We start from the raw sequence: 18,793 nt of genomic DNA, 5'->3' as shown, positions 1-18,793 counted from the left end.
CCCAACATGTTCCATAATGTTGGTAAGTGTAAAATAAAATGTTTCTTTTTTCTACATCTGCTAAGATGAAGCCCCTCACTCCCTTTTCCTTTACCTATTATAGGCTGTACCATGACTCACCTGTGCAGGAGGAGATTGTAGTGGGTTGTTCTCAAGTACTAATACTTGTAAATGCACCATTTTTCTAAAACAAAGTGGTAGAATCAGGACTTTATTGCAGGAAAAATCTAATTTTACCAAGGGAAGATCTACAATTTCTGTAAATGAAAATTAATATTTAGTTAGTGTCATTGAAGCTAGTGGCAGAAAGGCATAAACACTTGACTAGATACGTAGTTGTGAGATCAGCCCTATATTATAGTGGTGGTTATATGGAATCTCAGTTACTTTGCAAGAAATGAAATGAACTACAAATAGGCAGTATTGCTAGTATGTGTGCTTAACATTGTCATTGTATATGTAGGGCAGCGCCGTAACGGGCGACAGTACGCCCTGTGATGCCCCCACCCCCTAAACTTGTGACATTAATGTTGCCACTTCTGGGAAATAAAGCACAGCCTGAAGCGTCCTAAGGCTGCAGAGTGCCGTTCCAGAACCCTGCAAGCCACATGCAAGTGCTGTGGGGCAGCGATGGTGCTGCCTCCAGGGCACTGCTCACATATACCCCTAGTCTAGGCTCTGATATAGGCACTCATTCTGTGTTGGGACCAGAGCAAAAATGAACAAGTAACTTTGCACCTGGACAAACCATTTTGTTTTTTTTTTGTTTTTTTGCATGCAGGTGAAATAGTGGCTGCTTTTGCATGCAGCCCACAAATACTGGACAGCTTTATTTTTACACTGCCAATTAGATTCTAGTTTGGTCACACCCACTAAAATCTAAATCTCTCTGCACATTTTACATATGCCCCACCTGCAGTGCAACACGGATTTGCCAAGGTGCAAAGTTACTTGGTCTTTTTGCTTTGCTCCCAGCTCAGAATCAGCCCCATAACACAGTACAGAATTTCCGATGCATAACACCTGCATGCTTTGGGGCTGATTCTGAGTCACACGCAAGTCACAATGCACACGGATCTCACGGATGTCTGCAGACTGCACTTGTGCCAAAGAAATCGGCTTCTGCCCATGTACCGCATCAGGTATCCGCACACAGACGGTGATCGCTAGTGCGTACAGATTGATCCGTCTGTTGATGGACCACACATTCTGTAAAATAGGGGTTTTCAAGGTAGTAACTGTGCCTGATCATGCGATTGCATGGAACACTTCTTTCTCATGGGTGAGTCATGGGAGTGCGGGCCAATCGTAGTGGACAAAGATGGGACGTCTTTCAGTCGGATCTGTCAAACCCAGCAAGGGGCTGGTGTACACATGTGAGGCTCAAATCGCTGCAAATCTCCCCTCTCGCCGCTCCAGGTCCCAGGCGACTTGGTTACTTTAAGTGTTTTTCTCGCTCAAAATGTGCATCTTATTTGCACACATAAAACAACTGGAAGCGACAAATCTTACTTTGCTGGATTGCACTGATCAACGTGATGTGAGACATTTGTGGGGGTCTTGCTCAGTATCGTGTATAGATACTACGTGTTTGAGGACACATCTGTAACTCCTGATACTAAAGATGATGGCTGCAGCTGCACAGTGAACGGCACAGGCTTCCACATGCAGCCGCGCAGATTATTCATATACCAAGGCGGAATCTCACATTAGTCTGTACTAGTGAGCAGGCTGCCACAGCCGTACAGAAGAGAAGCCAAAGGTGCATCACACTCAGAATTGTCTCATTTGCTGACAGAAAACTACATCTTATAGATTGTTATATAGCAAGGATAACACAGCATTTCCGCTAGGCTGTTTTAGCGGGGCGCAGCGCCATGCCCTCCTTCTGGAGGGCAAAAAGCGCCCTGCCCTCACAGCCTGCGGGTGCCATGTTCACCCGCGGGTCACAGTGTCCCGCGGGTGGAGAAATGTGCGTTGAACCGGTCACCACCAGAGAATAGACGCCGGGCGCATGCGCCCGACATCTATTCTCCCAGTCTGCAACGCATGGAGGCTGCCTGGCTTATCCGTAAGTGCCGGGCACGCCCCCAAGAGTGACGAAAAGGGGACGCGTCTTATAGAGGTCCCCTCTCTAGCTCCGGTGCCCTGCCTGCCGCTGGAGCTAGAGTGAACACTATAACAGTCACCATTTGGATCATTCTACTAAGATGACCCAGATGAAAAACGGTGTAAATATCTTAGCAGTACAAATTACATTATTCACTATAAAAGTGTGTAAGAGTTCTCATTCAGTTAGAATATCTTCATTTTTGCTATTAGATACAATCTGTCATGATTGTCAAATTATGTCAAAGTAATATCTATAAAAACTAGTTAAAAGGTGGGTGATGCAGGGGCACCTACCCACTAGCCAGAACCCATGGAATTTTCCTATTCTCTGTAATTCTTACCAACTATTCTTATTTGTAATAGTAATTTGTGTGAAACTAAGGATGGGTACATACTTGAACGACCTCCCATTGTGCCAATGGTCATGGCGATTTGCCTTCACCCTGGACATCACACGATTGCGGATACACACTTAAAAGTTTTAAAGAGCGAAGGAACGATCACTTTTTCGTTCTTCAATAATATGTACAGCCGTGCAGCATGTAATGTAGCGTGTGACAGTGTGTAGCCGGCCTAAGACAATCCTCCCTCCAGTGTCAACTCATTGCTTCTTTACAGATAATGTTATCAAGCATGTACAGTATACTTGCCCATAAAATACAGTAAGCATCTTCACTGAAGACTTACCTTGAGGTAGAACCTTCAAATAATTTCTTCTAACATTTAATTCTCGCAGAGACTTCAATAGACCTATTTGCTGTGGCAAAGATGTTATTTCATTGCAGCTGATATCCTGTACCAAACAGAATGACATCAAATGAAAAATGGACATTCAGTGCTAGCTCTAAGCAACTAATCCCCTAAATAGTGCCTTGATTTTGTACAGGACCCATTCTCTAGCTTATTTGTCTTAGTAAGTGACTAAGCATGTACCTGGGACCCTGCTTGGACTTCATACACGCTTTGTGATTATAACCATGGTTCTTTTCATCTAATAAAAGTCATTTTTCAGTTGTCTAGAACCTAACTACATGACAAAATAGAACAACTTATTCTTTATTATAGATTTAGTTAACTACATAATAGAATATAAACACAACCATATACCTTGCATTTCTTTCCAATACTTTTTTTTAACACATGCTCTACTTTCCCACCTTTTCTAAAAGTTATGAGAAGCCATGCATTAGGAACATTATATAAATCAATTATATATATAGCAAAAGTGAAATTGCATAAAAGATATCTTAAATAACCCATTAATAATCTGGTGATAACGGCTTCCATATTATGATGGAAATATTGATTAACAGCACATAACAGCCAGTATTGAAGATTTCTGTTAAACCATGTTAACCTGTGAAGCATACCCATTCTCCACTTATCCTCCACTCCTATCCCTCTTATTCCAGGACTGTCATACACACAATGTTTGTTGAAAGATTAAAAAATAAACATATATCTCTTCTTTTATCTCAAAATATCTCCAAATTGACCTCTGCACAAGATCGGTCTCTCATCCACACTCATAACTTGCTTCCATTCACATGTACAGGACTTATTTTGCACTATCCTCCTCACAAAAAAAGACTTTCTTCTAGCCTCCAAACCTTCTAGCGTTCCCTTAAAACTTACCTCTTCAGAAAAGCTTCTCAAATTCCTGAACCACCTACATAATCTCCATAAGATATTCTATCCAATTACCGTCCCTATAAACAGTTCACACAAATCTTACATATGTCCTCCTTCTACACTCACACAAATCATACAGCACACCAAGAAAGAACCTCTGCAATCTGGCTGGACCATTTGCAGTATGTAGCACTTATTCTCATGTATCAAATCCTTATTTCCTTGTAGATTGTAAACTTTATCTGTCTAATTATCCAGTCTTGTTTTAATTACTGAATTGTTCATAATTGTAAATCACAACAGACTATGGTACTATATACATAAATGCTAATAAACCATGGTGGATTAACAGTTTACTTCATCAAAGGTGATAGTTTGCAGTCTTGACAATCCTGAGACCAACAACAAAATTAGCCATAATAAAGTAGGAATTATTAGGATATAACCATTTTCAACTTTTAACCTGGTATCAGCCTCTGAATAGAAGTGGATTTCCAACTAGAAAACTGCTAGCTCAAATGATTCCATACTGAAACTCTGAAGTGAAGGGGGAATGCTCTTACCCGTCACAAGTGAGCAATAATTATAATTGCAATTCACTGTCTAAATGTTTCCTAGCCTGCCAACACCAACAGATAGGGATAGACTCTATGGGAGCAATACGAATATCTGCGATGCTAGCAGTGTGCCGTTGAGATGGAGTGTGAATGCCGAAAACTGTAACCTACTTCTCCCCTGCATACATCATGCACTTTACCTTGTACCCCTACAGGGATGTGCAGGAATGTGCACAATGCTAGACTACCGAAGGAACACGCCATGTAAGATCACATGTAATTGTATAGAACCCTACGTTTACCTGGCCGTTGCACCATTCAGGTAAAAGGAAAATGTGACTAATTATCTGATCACAAATAATTTGTCTTCAATGTAAGTACATAATAAGAGACTGAAGCAAAAATGTTGCATTGACGATTTTTTTTTCCAGTATATTTAGTAGACAATTAGTCTATTACTGTACTTGCTATATCCTAGTTTTAACATTTATTTTTGGCTTTTATTCAAAATGGTTAGCGAATAAAAGTTCCACTTGACCACAGTCTTCCTATAGCCTATTTTACTTTGCTTAATTGTTTCTATTTCAATTGACAGTATATGATAGACATAGGTGTATTTTAACAGTCTGGGGGGACTACAAGTTGGTGTATTTGGGCATACCACACAACCTAATTACATCATGCCCAGACCATGTTACCAGACTAGCTCCTCAAGCCATTGTATTGCAAATCAATTATTATACGTGAATATGATATACAAGAAGGTTTTGGAAAACATAAATGGAATATAGGACAGAGACAGAGACAATGACACTGTACTGAATGGTGAAACTGAACACAACTATATTAAAAAATATCTCAGATAGTAATATAATTTTGTTATCCTAACATTATATTTTAATTTTATTTTAACAAAAAGTTAAATTATCTATTTCCAATTATTGATTCCTTATAATAATGGAGCACATAACTTAGATAGCAGCATGTGCTACATATTATCATTCATTATCATTAAGTTAGGCATCCCAGACCAATTGCCACCCCTCTGTAAAGCTTTCATCTAAATCCATCCAGTGGAAAGCCCAAAACAGGCTCCCAAGTCAAATTCCTGCCCTGCGTGGAGGACCAAGGTCCAACCGGGACCTAATCTTCAAGTTATTAAGTTAGGCATCCCAGACCAATTGACAAGCATCCTTGACCAATTGCTACCCCTCTGTGAACTTTTCATCTAAATCCATCCAGTGGAAGGCCCAGAACAGACTCCCTGTGTCAAAGTTCTGCCCAGCGTACATCAACGGGAGGTCCGACCGAGACGTCAACCCCCTAGTATGTCTCCTGGGATCCAATGTGACCACTCTGTGAAGTTGTCATCCAAATCCATCCAGTGGAAGGCTCAGAACAGGCTCCCTGTGTCAAAATTCTGCCGGGCCAACTCCGCTGTAAGGTCCGACGGGGACCCCAACCACTCGATTAGACCAATTGCCACACCTCTGTGACATTTTCATCCAAATCCAGCCAGTTGAAGGCCCAGGACAGGCTCCTCAGATCAAAGTGCTGGTCAATGTCCCCGGGTCAAAGTTCTGGCCAGCGTCGCCGGTTCAAAGTTCTGCCCAGCATACACAAACGGGAGGTCCGACCGGGACCCTAACACCCCTAAAACCTGACCAGGATCCAAATGGATCACCTTGCGTTGGTTTCATCTCAATTAGTGCAGGGGTGTCCGAATGCATAACCGGACAGACAAACAAACAGACCTATATATAAGAAAAGTAAGGGAAAGGAGAAGTACACGAGGGAACAAACAAACCAATGAATTTTATATACAAAATGGAACTATTTACAGTAGTTGTCATTTACATTTGGCAAAAGTGTAAGTTAACCAGAGGGAAGTATATTGTTCAACCAACGCGAAATGTGGCCCTTAGATTAATTAAACCCATTGCAGTAATGCAGCATGCATGTTAATGATAACAGTTTTATAAACACATATGATGACAATGTTATCCCACTGTTGTTGTGCTCCATATTACACTGTATAATTAAAATGAGAAAGTTATTTCACTCTGTGACCAGACATTCCTTGTTACATGATGGCTGATATAACACAGGAGAGAATAGGAAACGTTCTGTAGTGTGAAGCATTACCAAACATTATTACGTACCAGTCTCTCAGCTGAGAACCAGACTCGCCCTATCATGATCGCTACCAATGACAATTTGGGAACACTGCACAGCTTCGCACCAGAATGTACATTCAGAAATACATATAGGGGCTTATGGGGGTTGCCTGCAATTTATCCCAAATTTCAGGTGCAATTTGCGATCATTAAAAAGGCTGCAATTGTGACCCTATGCAAAGCGGCAACTATCTTAAGCTGCATGCCGATTGGCAGCTGTAGCATATGTCTAATTTACACCAGGTATTTATTACATACACTTACTGTATTTGTTTTATTTGCAACAATCACAATCGCTATCAGGCATCATAAACACTAATACAATCTTCGAATACAGCAGAAACAACTCCCAATCTTGTACACAATAAAACTAATAATAAAGTTATTGTATATTAGAGATCACAGAAGAGAGCTGTAGCCATATAAAAACACAAGGTTGCAGGCTCCATTGTTTCTTATAATACACTAGGGGCTCATTTATTAATATTAACGAGTTTTATCACCAAAATGAGTGATAAATGTCACTGTGTATGATAAATGGTGCTCCAGCCAATCAGCTCCCAACTGTCAACTGTTAGAAATATGAAAGTTGGGAGCTGATTGGCTGGAGCACCATTTATCATACACTGAAATTTATCATCCGTTTTGGTGATAAAACGCATTAATAAATGGGGGCCTAGATTTCCCAATAAACACTAAAGCGATGAGATGAGGGGGTAGATTTGCTTCTAAAAATGAAATAGATGGTCAGTCCAGGTCACAGAGATGTGTACAACTCTGACTATAGGCAAATATAACCACGTTATCTGCACGCAATTATGGGCGACTTGCATTGCATGTTAAAACAGCCACCGAACAAATACAGTAAACTGGAGTACCTAAAAGTGCAGCATCAGGTACAGCCTGGCACAGAGGTTCCCAAACAACACCATTACAGTTAATATTCTAAGGCTATCCATGCTTATGCACAGGTGACTTAGGGCCTGACTCAGCAAGGAACGCACAGGAGAGAACGCACGCACTCGGACGGTTTTTTTTCTGCACTGTGCATGCGCAAACTAGTCAGTGCGATCGGGTTGGGGTACGCAGACGACACGCAGTGTGTATGCAGACCCCTCCGATGTTGATCGACAGATAGTGCCCTTTGTGGGTGGTGACGGGGGATGGTCAGGTGAACGCAGGCGTTATAACGCTTTATAGTGGCGAGCATAATTAAGGCAGTGCGGCGGCATACGCAGCCATACCGTAAGCTGTACAGAGGAAGCAGGCAAAATCCTGCGGCAGGTCAGGTCAACCACTATTATGCTAATGCTTCCAATGGTTCTCGATGTTTACGCTATCTTGCGTACTGATCAGGCTGTGAGTAAAGGGAGATGGGCGGCATAGTATGGGGCTGGGCGTCTGCATCTTGTGCTGCGGTTTCCGTGCGTATGCATTGATTATCATATTCTCGCAGCGGACGGGTGCGTGCATCTGCATACGTGCGTTCCTTGCTGATACAGGCCCTTAATTAGTACCCCAGTCGATTTGAATTAATCACCTGGATTCAAGTATGGATATCCTTAAAACCTGGACTGTAATGCTGTCTGTATCATCCTTTGCTTAAAGCAAACGCTTCTAAATACATGCTGCCGGAGTTGTTCCTCCCAAGTTGCATCACTCTGGGGCACTAAAAAAATCCATAATATGAGCAATTGGCTAGAAGCTTTGTAGAAAACAGTTATGTTCTGTGCTGATTGGGGGACTCATGCAAAAACATTTAACTCTATATTGTTTAGGATATAGTGTATAGACTAATTGAACATTTCATTACAACTAAAATTTTAGGTTCTAAATTCTGCAATAGTAAAACTAAAGTGAGTGAAAAACTTTCAGGGGAATCCATTCAGCTAATTTTGAATTAGAGCCATTTAAATAGCTGGATTTTCTCATTAACTGGTTTTGCGTGGCACGGGTCTGAGAGTTGTACTGTGTCCTTTAGTTTAAATTAAATGAGTAACTAAAGCCAATTTTGTAAAATGTAAGTTACAAATTGACGCAGAGTTTTATATTAGGCAACAGGAGCTTAGGGAACTGTCAGAAACAGGCGGGTGCTGCAGGTAAGGGACTCAGGAGACAGGATTTACGCTGCCCCTTTCCATGTTACAGATAACAAGCCATGACTAAATGCCCGGGCTTCTTCCAGTGTTAATAACACAACTGACGGCAATTTACAGATATGGGCCAAGTGGCATGTTTTCTCCTAGCTGCCACAATGTATAACGTAAGGACTGGTAACAGCTGAGCTGCAGGAAGCCCAATCCCATCGGTCACTGCCGTCCCGCACTTCATTGCTCACCTACATACATGCTAATATTAGAAAACACGTCATGCATGTCGTGTCATCAATTCGATCTGGAACACTGGCACAGTCGGTGGCATCCAACATGATTCCATGATTACTAAGTGCTGCTCCTTTGTTGGCTCTGAGATTATAGTAATTTGTGACAAATCCATCGCTGTCCCCTCAGCCTTTTCTTTAGCATACGTCTGTTTCACTTAATGATTTTCCAAAAGGTCTTTTAAACTAATTTTCTGCCAGATGTATGTTTTCTTATAGAAGAAATATTTTCAACTCCTTAGATAAAGATCACATTTCCTCACAGGCTTTAGTAACTTTGGCTCACCTTAGCTCGCACACATCAGCCTGAGGTTACAGCTCCCCTGAAAAGGAAAGTGAGGAATAAAAATACTGAATTTAGTGACATACCAGCTCCATTAACTGTTGTAGTTGACCTATTTCCTCTGGAAGAAATCCAAGTTTATTATTACTTGCAATTAAGACTTTTAGAGGAAGACCACATAAGCAGGCTGGCAATGAGGAGAGTTGATTTCGACTGCAAAAACAAAAACAACAAAACAATCACAGTCAGAGCCAAGCTATAGAGTATATCACACAGGCATTTATTTAGAGCTGCAGGGCCCCTTGTGCTTTCAGGAGTGCAGCTGAACAGTGTCCAAGAGAGGGTTATGTAAAGAGCCTGCTTCACAGCCAGATCCTAGTATACAGCAAACGATGAGTGTGTGGGTGGAAGAAAAGGCCTACGCAACAAGTGAGAATAGAAAGTGCAGAATACCTGTGTGAGATTGTGAATGAACAGCCTGCTCTGAATTCCTCACAGTTTCACCTTTTAGTCATATAACTAATCTAATGCTGTATGTTATTATAACATTCACTGCATGTTCTATGCTAATGAAGCAAGCACTTAAAAAGGCAACCTGTTTTATACATGTTTTTCCCACACTTGTATAGCACTGCTCCTGCTTTCTACAGGCACAATCAATGTGCATATTCTGCAGATTTATCCATAATAGATCATTAGTGTTTCTCCTATAGGGGGAGATGTACTAAACCTTGGTGAGTGATCAAGTGGAGAGAGATAAAATACCAACTAATCCACTCCTGTTATTTTACAGGTTTGAAAAATTACAGTTAGGAGCTGATTGGTTGGTAATTTATCTCTCTCCAATTTATCACTGTACAAGGCTTAGTACATCTCCCCCATAACAGTTAGCCAGATTGAAAATACTATAAAAAAACATAACCAGAGTATACTGTAGTACCTACAAGAAAGCAGTCCTTTGGTCTGCCCAGGTATGTCTGCACTTTTATGTTCTTCTACGGGTTTTCAGTTGCTGCATTTTGGGTAAGTTATACCCCTTTTACACCAAAGACCTGGGTCTGACCCGGGATGTGGAACACGTTTCCAACCCGGATCAGACCCGGGACAGACCGTCTTTTATGCCGACCTGCACTGTTCGCACCAGAGCCAGGTCAGCTCTGACCCGGCTTTCCGGTGCAGATGAGCAGGGCTTCTTCCCCTCCCTCCCCCTCCGTGACCCTTTTACCTAACTCCGGAAACAGGGAGGACGGTGGGGTGCGCTGCTCTGTTCTGTTCTGGCCGGCGCTGGTTGCAGTGGACGCTTGGAGATGATGTAATCTCCAAGCTCCGCTGAAACCAGCCAATCAGCTAGCATGTGTTGCGACCCAGGTCACGCCGTTTACACTGCAGGGTGACACGGGAACGACCTGTGCTCAACCCTGCAAGCTAGCTGGGTCGGATCCCTGGGTAACTGGACCCGGGTTGATCAGTTTACACTAACAAAAAACCCGGGATTTTTCAGTCAGTGTAAAAGGGGTATAATTAACCCAAGAGGTACTGTAAGCAATACAATCACATCCCTTCCCACCACCCATTCAAACCCCCCTCCCCTTTTTCCCATCAATTCCCCAGTTTATGCACTGATACCAGGCACAACATATTTGGGACATCTAAACTTATAAAGATCAGGGGCTAAATGTAATAGGGTGTAAACTCTCACTTTTTAAACTCGGCCAATGTAACAGAGTACGAGAAAATGCAAGCTAAAACTCGACCAATGTGAGAGATTACTGCTAAACTCTCACATTTTCTAAACTCTCACCCTATTACATTTGCACTTTTTAGCCCCAGTACATTCAGCAAAAGTACATTACATTGTAAGAACTACTAAAAGCATGAAAGCTTAAACAAAAACAACCTTATACTCCTTAAAAATAAATACAGTATGTGGTTCTGCCTGAGCACTCATCTAAATCTAAGTAAAGAGAAGTAAATCGCACAAAAAATCTAACATGTGCTACAATTAAAAATAGAACAATGCCTATTATAATTAATATAAAACAGTTTTGACTACCTACAATAATAACATAACAATGCAAATAATATATTAATTATATGATCCCCTGCTGCAAGTACACCCCTTGGGACTGTCAGGATCCAGCTTACACCGTTGCACTTTCACGGCAACTGGCTCCCCTTTGATCCGAACCTCCGCAAGTCAGCTGCCATACAAACATCAGGTGATTACCTTCAAGTCCGTGCCTGCACATTCATTTTCGGCCGGCGCGAGCAGAGAGGACGGAGACGGAGGACGGAGACCGCTTCCTCACCTGATGGTAATGCCCTAAGACAACAGGAGCAGAAGGCACGCTTTGAGAAGCACTTGGGAGTTGTTCACCACTCCTGCTGGAGCAGACGAGCTCACACGGAGGAATATTTCATTCACTTAGTCCATAGACTCTGCCGGAGCAGACAGGACTACACTGTGATATTTTTCACCTTTTACCATTGGGAAACAACACCGTGTCTACAAACTAAGGGCCTGATTCAGAGCCGCTCGTAAGCGGCCTCTCGTTCGCTCCGAGCGATGTTTGCCCAACTGCGCATGCGTACGGATCGTTATACGCATGCACGAACCAGTCAGTGCAGTCGAAATTCATGTGCTCGCAAAATAGCGAATGCCTGATAATTTGAGTGACAGAAAGAGGCGTATGTGGTTGGTAACGGGGGAAGGTACTTGAAAACGGGGAGTGGAGATCCGATCGCAGGCGTGCTTAAAGGTCAAAACGGGCGTTTTATCGGTGTGCATAATTAAAACAGCAGCGTCATTGACCACGTCACTGGGTTATTTTATAGCCAGAACTGCTCGCAAAATTGTGGTAGCAAAAACCAACCACAAGAATAGCGAGCAGCTCATACCCTGGTCGATGTACTCGATTAATCTAATAAATAGCGGACATGACGTAGGATGCGAACGGCCAGGGGCGTAGTTTCTCAAAAAACGACCGCAAGTTTTGTTCGCTCGTTCAGACCTAGAGGCGTGAACAGACCGCAAAGAGTGAACGGTTCATAGCCACCCCTATTTTCTGGACGAGCGAGCGCTAATTGCGTCAGGCTCTGAATCAGGCCCTAAGTCGCTCCCTGTTACACTGAGGTTGAGCGCAATACCAGGGAGGTATTGGGGTACACCTACTTCCCCCCACTGTCCTCCCCCCTCCCAGTAACTTCCCTTCACTACATGCTGGAGCCCGTTCTTTTCCATCATCTCTGGATATCCTGCCATATTTACCCTTTAAAACAGCAGGGGATCATATAATTAATATATTATTTGCATTGTTATGTTATTATTGTAGGTTGTCAAAACTGTTTTATATTAATTATAATAGGCATTGTTCTATTTTTAATTGTAGCACATGTTAGATTTTTTGTGCGATTTACTTCTCTTAATAAAAACCGTTTAGGTCCAGAATTTGGTGTATTGACGGATGTTTAATTGCTACCAGATTATCTCCACGACTGCTTTTATATATTGTACCTTTTCTCTATGAGGCTGACTACCTCATTCAGTCGTTAGGAGATAATTGGAATTATAACTCAAAGAAGCCCCTGGGTTTTATTGTATATTTAAATCTAAGTAGTTCTAAATAATGGTATATTAGAATTGTAACACTTACAGTTACGCTTAACAACTAGTTTTCAGTACATTTGTTGCATATGCTATCAGTCAGGGCCGGCTCTAGGGGTGTTCGACCAGTGCGGTCGAACACGGGCGCCACCCATAGAGGGCGCACCCCTCCCCAACATCCCGATTTCAGCGAGACAGTACTGTCCCGTCGTTCCACCCGTGGGAGGAAGTGGCCCGCGGGTGGTCAAATCGGGAGGTTGGGGACCCCCACCGCCGCAGCTGTGCGGCGATGCCGGACCACGGAGTCTGAATGGATGCTGCACGCATGCGCGCGCCATCCATTCAGTGACGGGAGAGGGCTGGGGGAAGCCCAGCTAGTGAGGCTCCCTTCAGCCTGATGTTATTTGGAGGCGTGCCATGCGGGCACACCTCCAAATAACGTCGCATAGGGGGCATGGCCTATAGTAATTAGACCACGTCCCCATTTTGGGCCTTTAGGGCGCACTGTAGAGAGCCGGCACAGGGTGCTCCAACCCCTGGAGCCGGCCCTGCTTTCAGTATATTTTTTTAATCTTTTCTTTTTCAAACAATTACATAAGAAAAAAAAAGCATAGCCCAACATACATATGGTAGAGAGAAATTTTAAACAGGTTACATTGTACAATATTATAATGACCAATGGAGATTATAAGTAAATTTTACACATTATTATATCCGTTACATCTTGATAGGGGTCAATATATATGTTTGACTTTCATAATGCAGTTGACATGCTCAGATTGTAAAAATTGATGATGTCATGACATTCAGCATGTCGACACTGATGTTATGTCGACATTGTTAGAATGTCAACATAGTAATTTTACTGTCATTCTGTCCCTAACAGAAATGTCGACATTTTGGAGGTATTTACATTAATTATATTGACATTTTAACAATGTCGACACCATGAAAGTGAACTTTCTTTATCATCAATATATTTTTATTAAAGTTTTGTTCCATAAAAAAAAAACCACGGGAGGTGAAGGGTACATAAAAAAAAAACATAGGGAGGGGGGAAAGGAATCAGATATCATTGTCAACATTAACAACATCATATATACAAAACAGAAAAAAAAATAAAAAGATAAACAAACCTTACACAAAAGTAGTTTGTAACCCAAAAGGAAATCAAGAAGTTCCTAGGAGCAACGTTGCACCCTCCCCATCTGTTAAAAATTTGTTCCATTTAAACCACTTTACCAAAGGAGAGGAATATGGGATGCCTAGGGTCTCCATTTGAAAAGCATAGTGAATTTTATGTATAATTTTGTGTATAGAAGGGGGGGAGAGCATTTCCAGTTTTGCGCTATGGCTGCCCTAGTAGCAATCAAAATATGACCTAAAGGATAACAATCAGCATTGGACAGATATGAGGGTATATATGATAAAGAGCTAAGGAAGGTGACTCCTGAAAACGAATGTTAAGAACTTTATAGACCAGAGCAAATACCTCCCGCCACAACGATGGATTATGGGGCAACTCCAAAAAAACATGAAAAATACTGCTGGAGCGACGCTGCGCCATGACGCCTTCAAGTGTGCCCTACCTCTCCAACCCTGATCCCTGACAAGTAGTATGAACTTCTAGGCTGACAGCCTGGGAACCGTGTTTTCCCCTGTGTGCAACCATGCCGGCACTAGCTGAACATTCACATATAGCACTACCCTAGTTGCCTGTTTTATGAAAATCTTACATACACATAGTTACTATAAGTGAATAGTTTGAAATAGTTTAATTGAGAGAGAGTGATTAAATACCATCAGTTTCTACATATAGCTTTGATCCCATTTTCAAATGCAAGAACAGACCAAACTAAGTAATTAGTATTTGTTAAAAAAAAGTATATCTATCTATCTATCTATATATATATATATATATATATCTATATATACACACACACACAGGCCCTCATTGAGAGGCGGTCGGAGGATGCAAGTGGTCGCTCAGAAACTGGGCGGCCCTTGCATCCTTACACCCACAGCTCTAACGACCGCTGGGGTGATGGTCGCGATGGTCATAGACCATCGCGACCATCGGGGCTTACGACGAGACCCTAGGGTAGGGTCTCACTTGTCGTAAGCCCCGGAGAGCTTCTGGCTCTGTCAGAGCCGGAAGCTCTCCACTGACATCACTAGTGATGTCAGTGGGGCCTCCCCCAAACGGCAGGCGTTCCCATGGGGTGGCAGCCCTCCGTTTGGGCTGCCACCCCCCCGGCCCGCCTTCCAAACGGGCGAGCTGTCAATCAACATCGACAGCTCGCCCCCTTTGGAAAGAGACCCGCTACGACCGACAGCGCCGGTCGTAGCGAGTCTCACGCATGCGCACGAAGGAGCCGGCTCCCTCATGCGCACTGGACAAACATCAAGGCAGCCGTGCGGTCGTAGACCGTACGGCCGCCTCTGAATGAAGCCCACAGTGCTTCCGGAAAGTTTTCACAACATTCACTGTTCACTTTTTCAACATTTTGTTATGTTACAGCCTTATTCAAAAATTGAATAAATTCGTGTAAAAAGTTTTTTTGCGATTTTTGCAAATTTAATAATTAAAAAAAACTAAGAAATCACATGTACAAAAGTATTCACAGCCTTTGCTCAATACTTTGTTGATGCACCTTTGGCAGCAATTACAGCCTCAAGTATTTTTGAATATGATGCCACAAGCTTGGCACACCTATCTTTGTGCAGTTTCGCTCCATCAAGTTGGATGGGAAGCGTCGGTGCGCAGCCATTTTCAGATCTCTCCAGAGATGTTCAATTGGATTCAAGTCTGGGCTCTGGCTGGGCCACTCAAGGACATTCACAGAGTTGTCCTGAAGCCACTTGTTTGATATCTTGGCAGTGTGCTTAGGGTTGTTGTCCTGCTGAAAGATGAACCGTCGCCCCAGTCTGAGGTCAAGAGCACTCTGGAGCAGGTTTTCATCCAGGATGTCTCTGTACTCTGCTGCATTCATCTTTCCCTCTATCCTGACTAGTCTCCCAGTTTCTGCCGCTGAAAAACATCACAGCATGATGCTGCCACCATGCTTCACTGTAGGGATGGCATTGGCCTGGTGATGAGCGGTGCCTGGTTTCCTCCAAACATAACGCCTGGCATTCACGCCAAAGAGTTCAATCTTTGTCTCTCATGGTCTGAGAGTCTTCAGATGCATTTTGGCAAACTCCAGGTGGGCTGCCATGTGCTTTTTACTAAAGAGTGGCTTCCGTCTGGCCACTCTACCATACAGGCCTGATTGGTGGAGGGCTGCAGAGATAGTTGTCCTTCTGGAAGGTTCTCCTCTCTCCACAGCGGAATGCTGTATCTCTGACAGAGTGACCATCGGGTTCTTGGTCACCTCCCTGTCTAGGGCCCTTCTCCCCCGATCGCTCAGTTTAGATGGCTGGCCAACTCTAGGAAGAGTCCTGGTGGTTCCGAACTTCTTCCATTAATGTATGATGGAGGCCACTGTGCTCATTGGGACATTCAAAGCAACAGATATTTTTCTGTACCCTTCCCCAGATTTGTGCCTTGAGACACACCTGTCTCGGAGGTCTACAGACAATTCCTTGGACTTCATGCTTTTTTAATTAAATTTGCAAATATCTCAAAAACACTTTTTACACAATGTCATTATGGGGTATTGTGTGTAGAATCTTGAGGACAAAAATGAATTTATTCCATTTTGGAATAAGGCTGTAACAAAACAAAATGTGGAAAAAGTGAAGCGTGAATACTTTCCGGATGCACTGTATATATATATTTCAGTATTGGATCGGCATAGCTCTAATGTCATACATAGGGGGGACATATGCAGTCTGGCTGCACACATAAATTATATGGGAGATGTATCAAACCTAAGATAGACATAGAGTTGATAATTTTGTATGGCCCACGACCATACTTGCCAACTCTCATTCATTGTCAGGGAGACTCCCTGAAATAGCAGCAATCTCCCTGTCTCCCTGAAGAGTATAGCAATCTCCCTGAATTTACCTTACCCCTATTATGACACTGTTATATAAAAGAAAAAACAGAGATATATACATTAAAATGGGATCATTAGTATCATTTCCCTGCATTTATTATAAGGCACAATGATCCCTATGGCTACATGTATTATTTGAGAAGTATCAGTGTGTTTTCATCAACAAATAGATCTTACTAACTGCTTTGGGGCTCATTTACATGTGAATGAGCATCAATTTTATGACATGCCTCTCAGATGTAGCAGTACACGCCCACTTTACCGCCACGCTCATAGGTGTTGCTTTCACAATATCCCTGAAATGCTTTTTCAAAAGTAGGCAAGTACTGATGTGTCCAGCTATAACGTGGCATCACAGCGTTATCTCTCACGCCACGCATGGCACGCCACAGACCACGCCATGAGTCGCACCACAAAGAAAGTTTAGTAATGAAAAAAGTCATTACGTGTAATACAACTTTTTGCCCACCAGATGTCACTTTTCCTAAACTACATAGCGCATGCGTCTGATTTCAATACGTGTAATACAACATTTTGCCCACCAGATGTCACTTTTCCTAAACTACATAGCGCATGCGTCTGATTTCATTACGTGTAATACAACATTTTGCCCACCAGGTGTCACTTTTCCTAAACTACATAGCGCATGCGTGTGATTTCCAATGTACCGTACGGTATGTTCTGTATCACCGCCCGATGATTGTTTGACAGAAGCGGTGATTCGGTACACAATACAGTATTATAGCGTTTTCCATATGGAATCAAAAATGTACGGTATAATAAAGCGGTAGAAGATTGTCTAATACAGTTTGAAATCATTAAGCTCTGTATTACCCACTGACTGTGCGGTTGAAATCAAACTGTGTTTGCGCAAATGTAAATAGTGTCGGCACTGTCCCAGACTTAGACATTGTAGAGGTTTCATTACTTTACAAACTATAGAACTCTAGTAATGGGTGAAGCGTGTGGCCTAGCGGTCTAATGCCTAGTCTCACTGCTTCTCCCCTCTTCTTGTTCCGTGGGTTCGAGACCTTGAAAATATGTTTTTTTTAATTATTTTTAAAATCTTCACTTAAAATATTCAGTATTCAATACAGTACATGTGGAGCGCATGCCCAGTGCTTCGGGAGTCAAACAGCGAAAATAGGATTTTTATTATTGTACATACAGACCTGTACCTTAGAACGCAAACTTGCGTCAATGCCGGCGCTGACCCAGACGTGGACATTATAGTGATTTGTTATGACCATCAAGTGGTAATGGGCTTTTTTAAAGAGAGTGGTCTCTGTATAACAAACTGATTGTGCATTTAAACCGCAAAATTGCATCAATGTCAGCGCATGTCCACGGTTGCAATGACAATGGAATGTGTGCCGCATGTCCAGTGGAGCCAAGCCATAAACCATGTAGCGCTATGCCATGGCGCATGCCCAGTGGTCTGTATTGCTACAGTACTGTTGAATTTTCACACTTGTGCCATTCTGCACTATCCGAGACTTACAGTATACACAATAGTAAATTCATGACTTCAGAAAGTGCTACAGTAGTGGACTTTGTTTGGAGGGAAGTCTCTGTATTACAAGCTGACTGTGCTCTGGAACGCAAACTTGCGTCAATGGCAATGCTGTCCCAGACTGGGAAACTTTAGTGATTTAAAGTGTTCAGTAACTGAGAGTTGACTCTGTTTGAGAGAGAGAGGTCCCTGCACTACAAACTGACTCTGCATTTAAACCGCAAAATTGCATCAATGTCAGCGCAGTTGGCGCTGTGGTGACTTATAGCCAGTTCTGAGGGGTTACGGTATAAATAGGATCTCTGGCGCGTGCCCAGTGGCGGGGTTGCAATGCATTGCCAGTGGTGCTGCGCCATAGCCATACCCTTGTAGTGCTATGCCATGGCGTACAGTATGGAAGATCATACAGTAGCGGGTCATGATTCACACGCAGTGAAAGTGGGATCTCCGTATTACACACTGACTGTGTAATAATAATATTAAAAATAAAAAGTGTAGCCTTGACTGTCTAATAATAATAAAAAAAATTTT

The 18,793-nt window shown here is 42.6% G+C and overlaps 1 protein-coding gene across 5 annotated transcripts in view; it reads right to left on the bottom strand.

The window, feature by feature from the left end:
- LRCH1 (leucine rich repeats and calponin homology domain containing 1) overlaps positions 1–18,793 on the bottom strand; it is a 285,816-nt gene that overhangs the window by 103,733 nt on the left and 163,290 nt on the right. For all 5 annotated transcript variants that reach the window (XM_088478036.1, XM_088478089.1, XM_088478158.1 and 2 more), the window contains exons 3-5: positions 9,228–9,354; positions 2,800–2,905; positions 121–257 (exon numbers count right to left, since the gene is read on the bottom strand). In XM_088478036.1, the coding sequence (XP_088334162.1) occupies positions 121–257; positions 2,800–2,905; positions 9,228–9,354 (370 nt within the window). The remainder of the gene's footprint in view (positions 1–120; positions 258–2,799; positions 2,906–9,227; positions 9,355–18,793) is intronic.

Source organism: Taudactylus pleione, unplaced genomic scaffold (assembly GCF_031769625.1).
Source record: "Taudactylus pleione unplaced genomic scaffold, aTauple2 ptg000005l, whole genome shotgun sequence".
NCBI classification, from domain to species: domain Eukaryota; kingdom Metazoa; phylum Chordata; class Amphibia; order Anura; family Myobatrachidae; genus Taudactylus; species Taudactylus pleione.
Note: the sequence above shows the minus strand (reverse complement) of the source record. Positions and strands in the feature narration are given on the sequence as shown.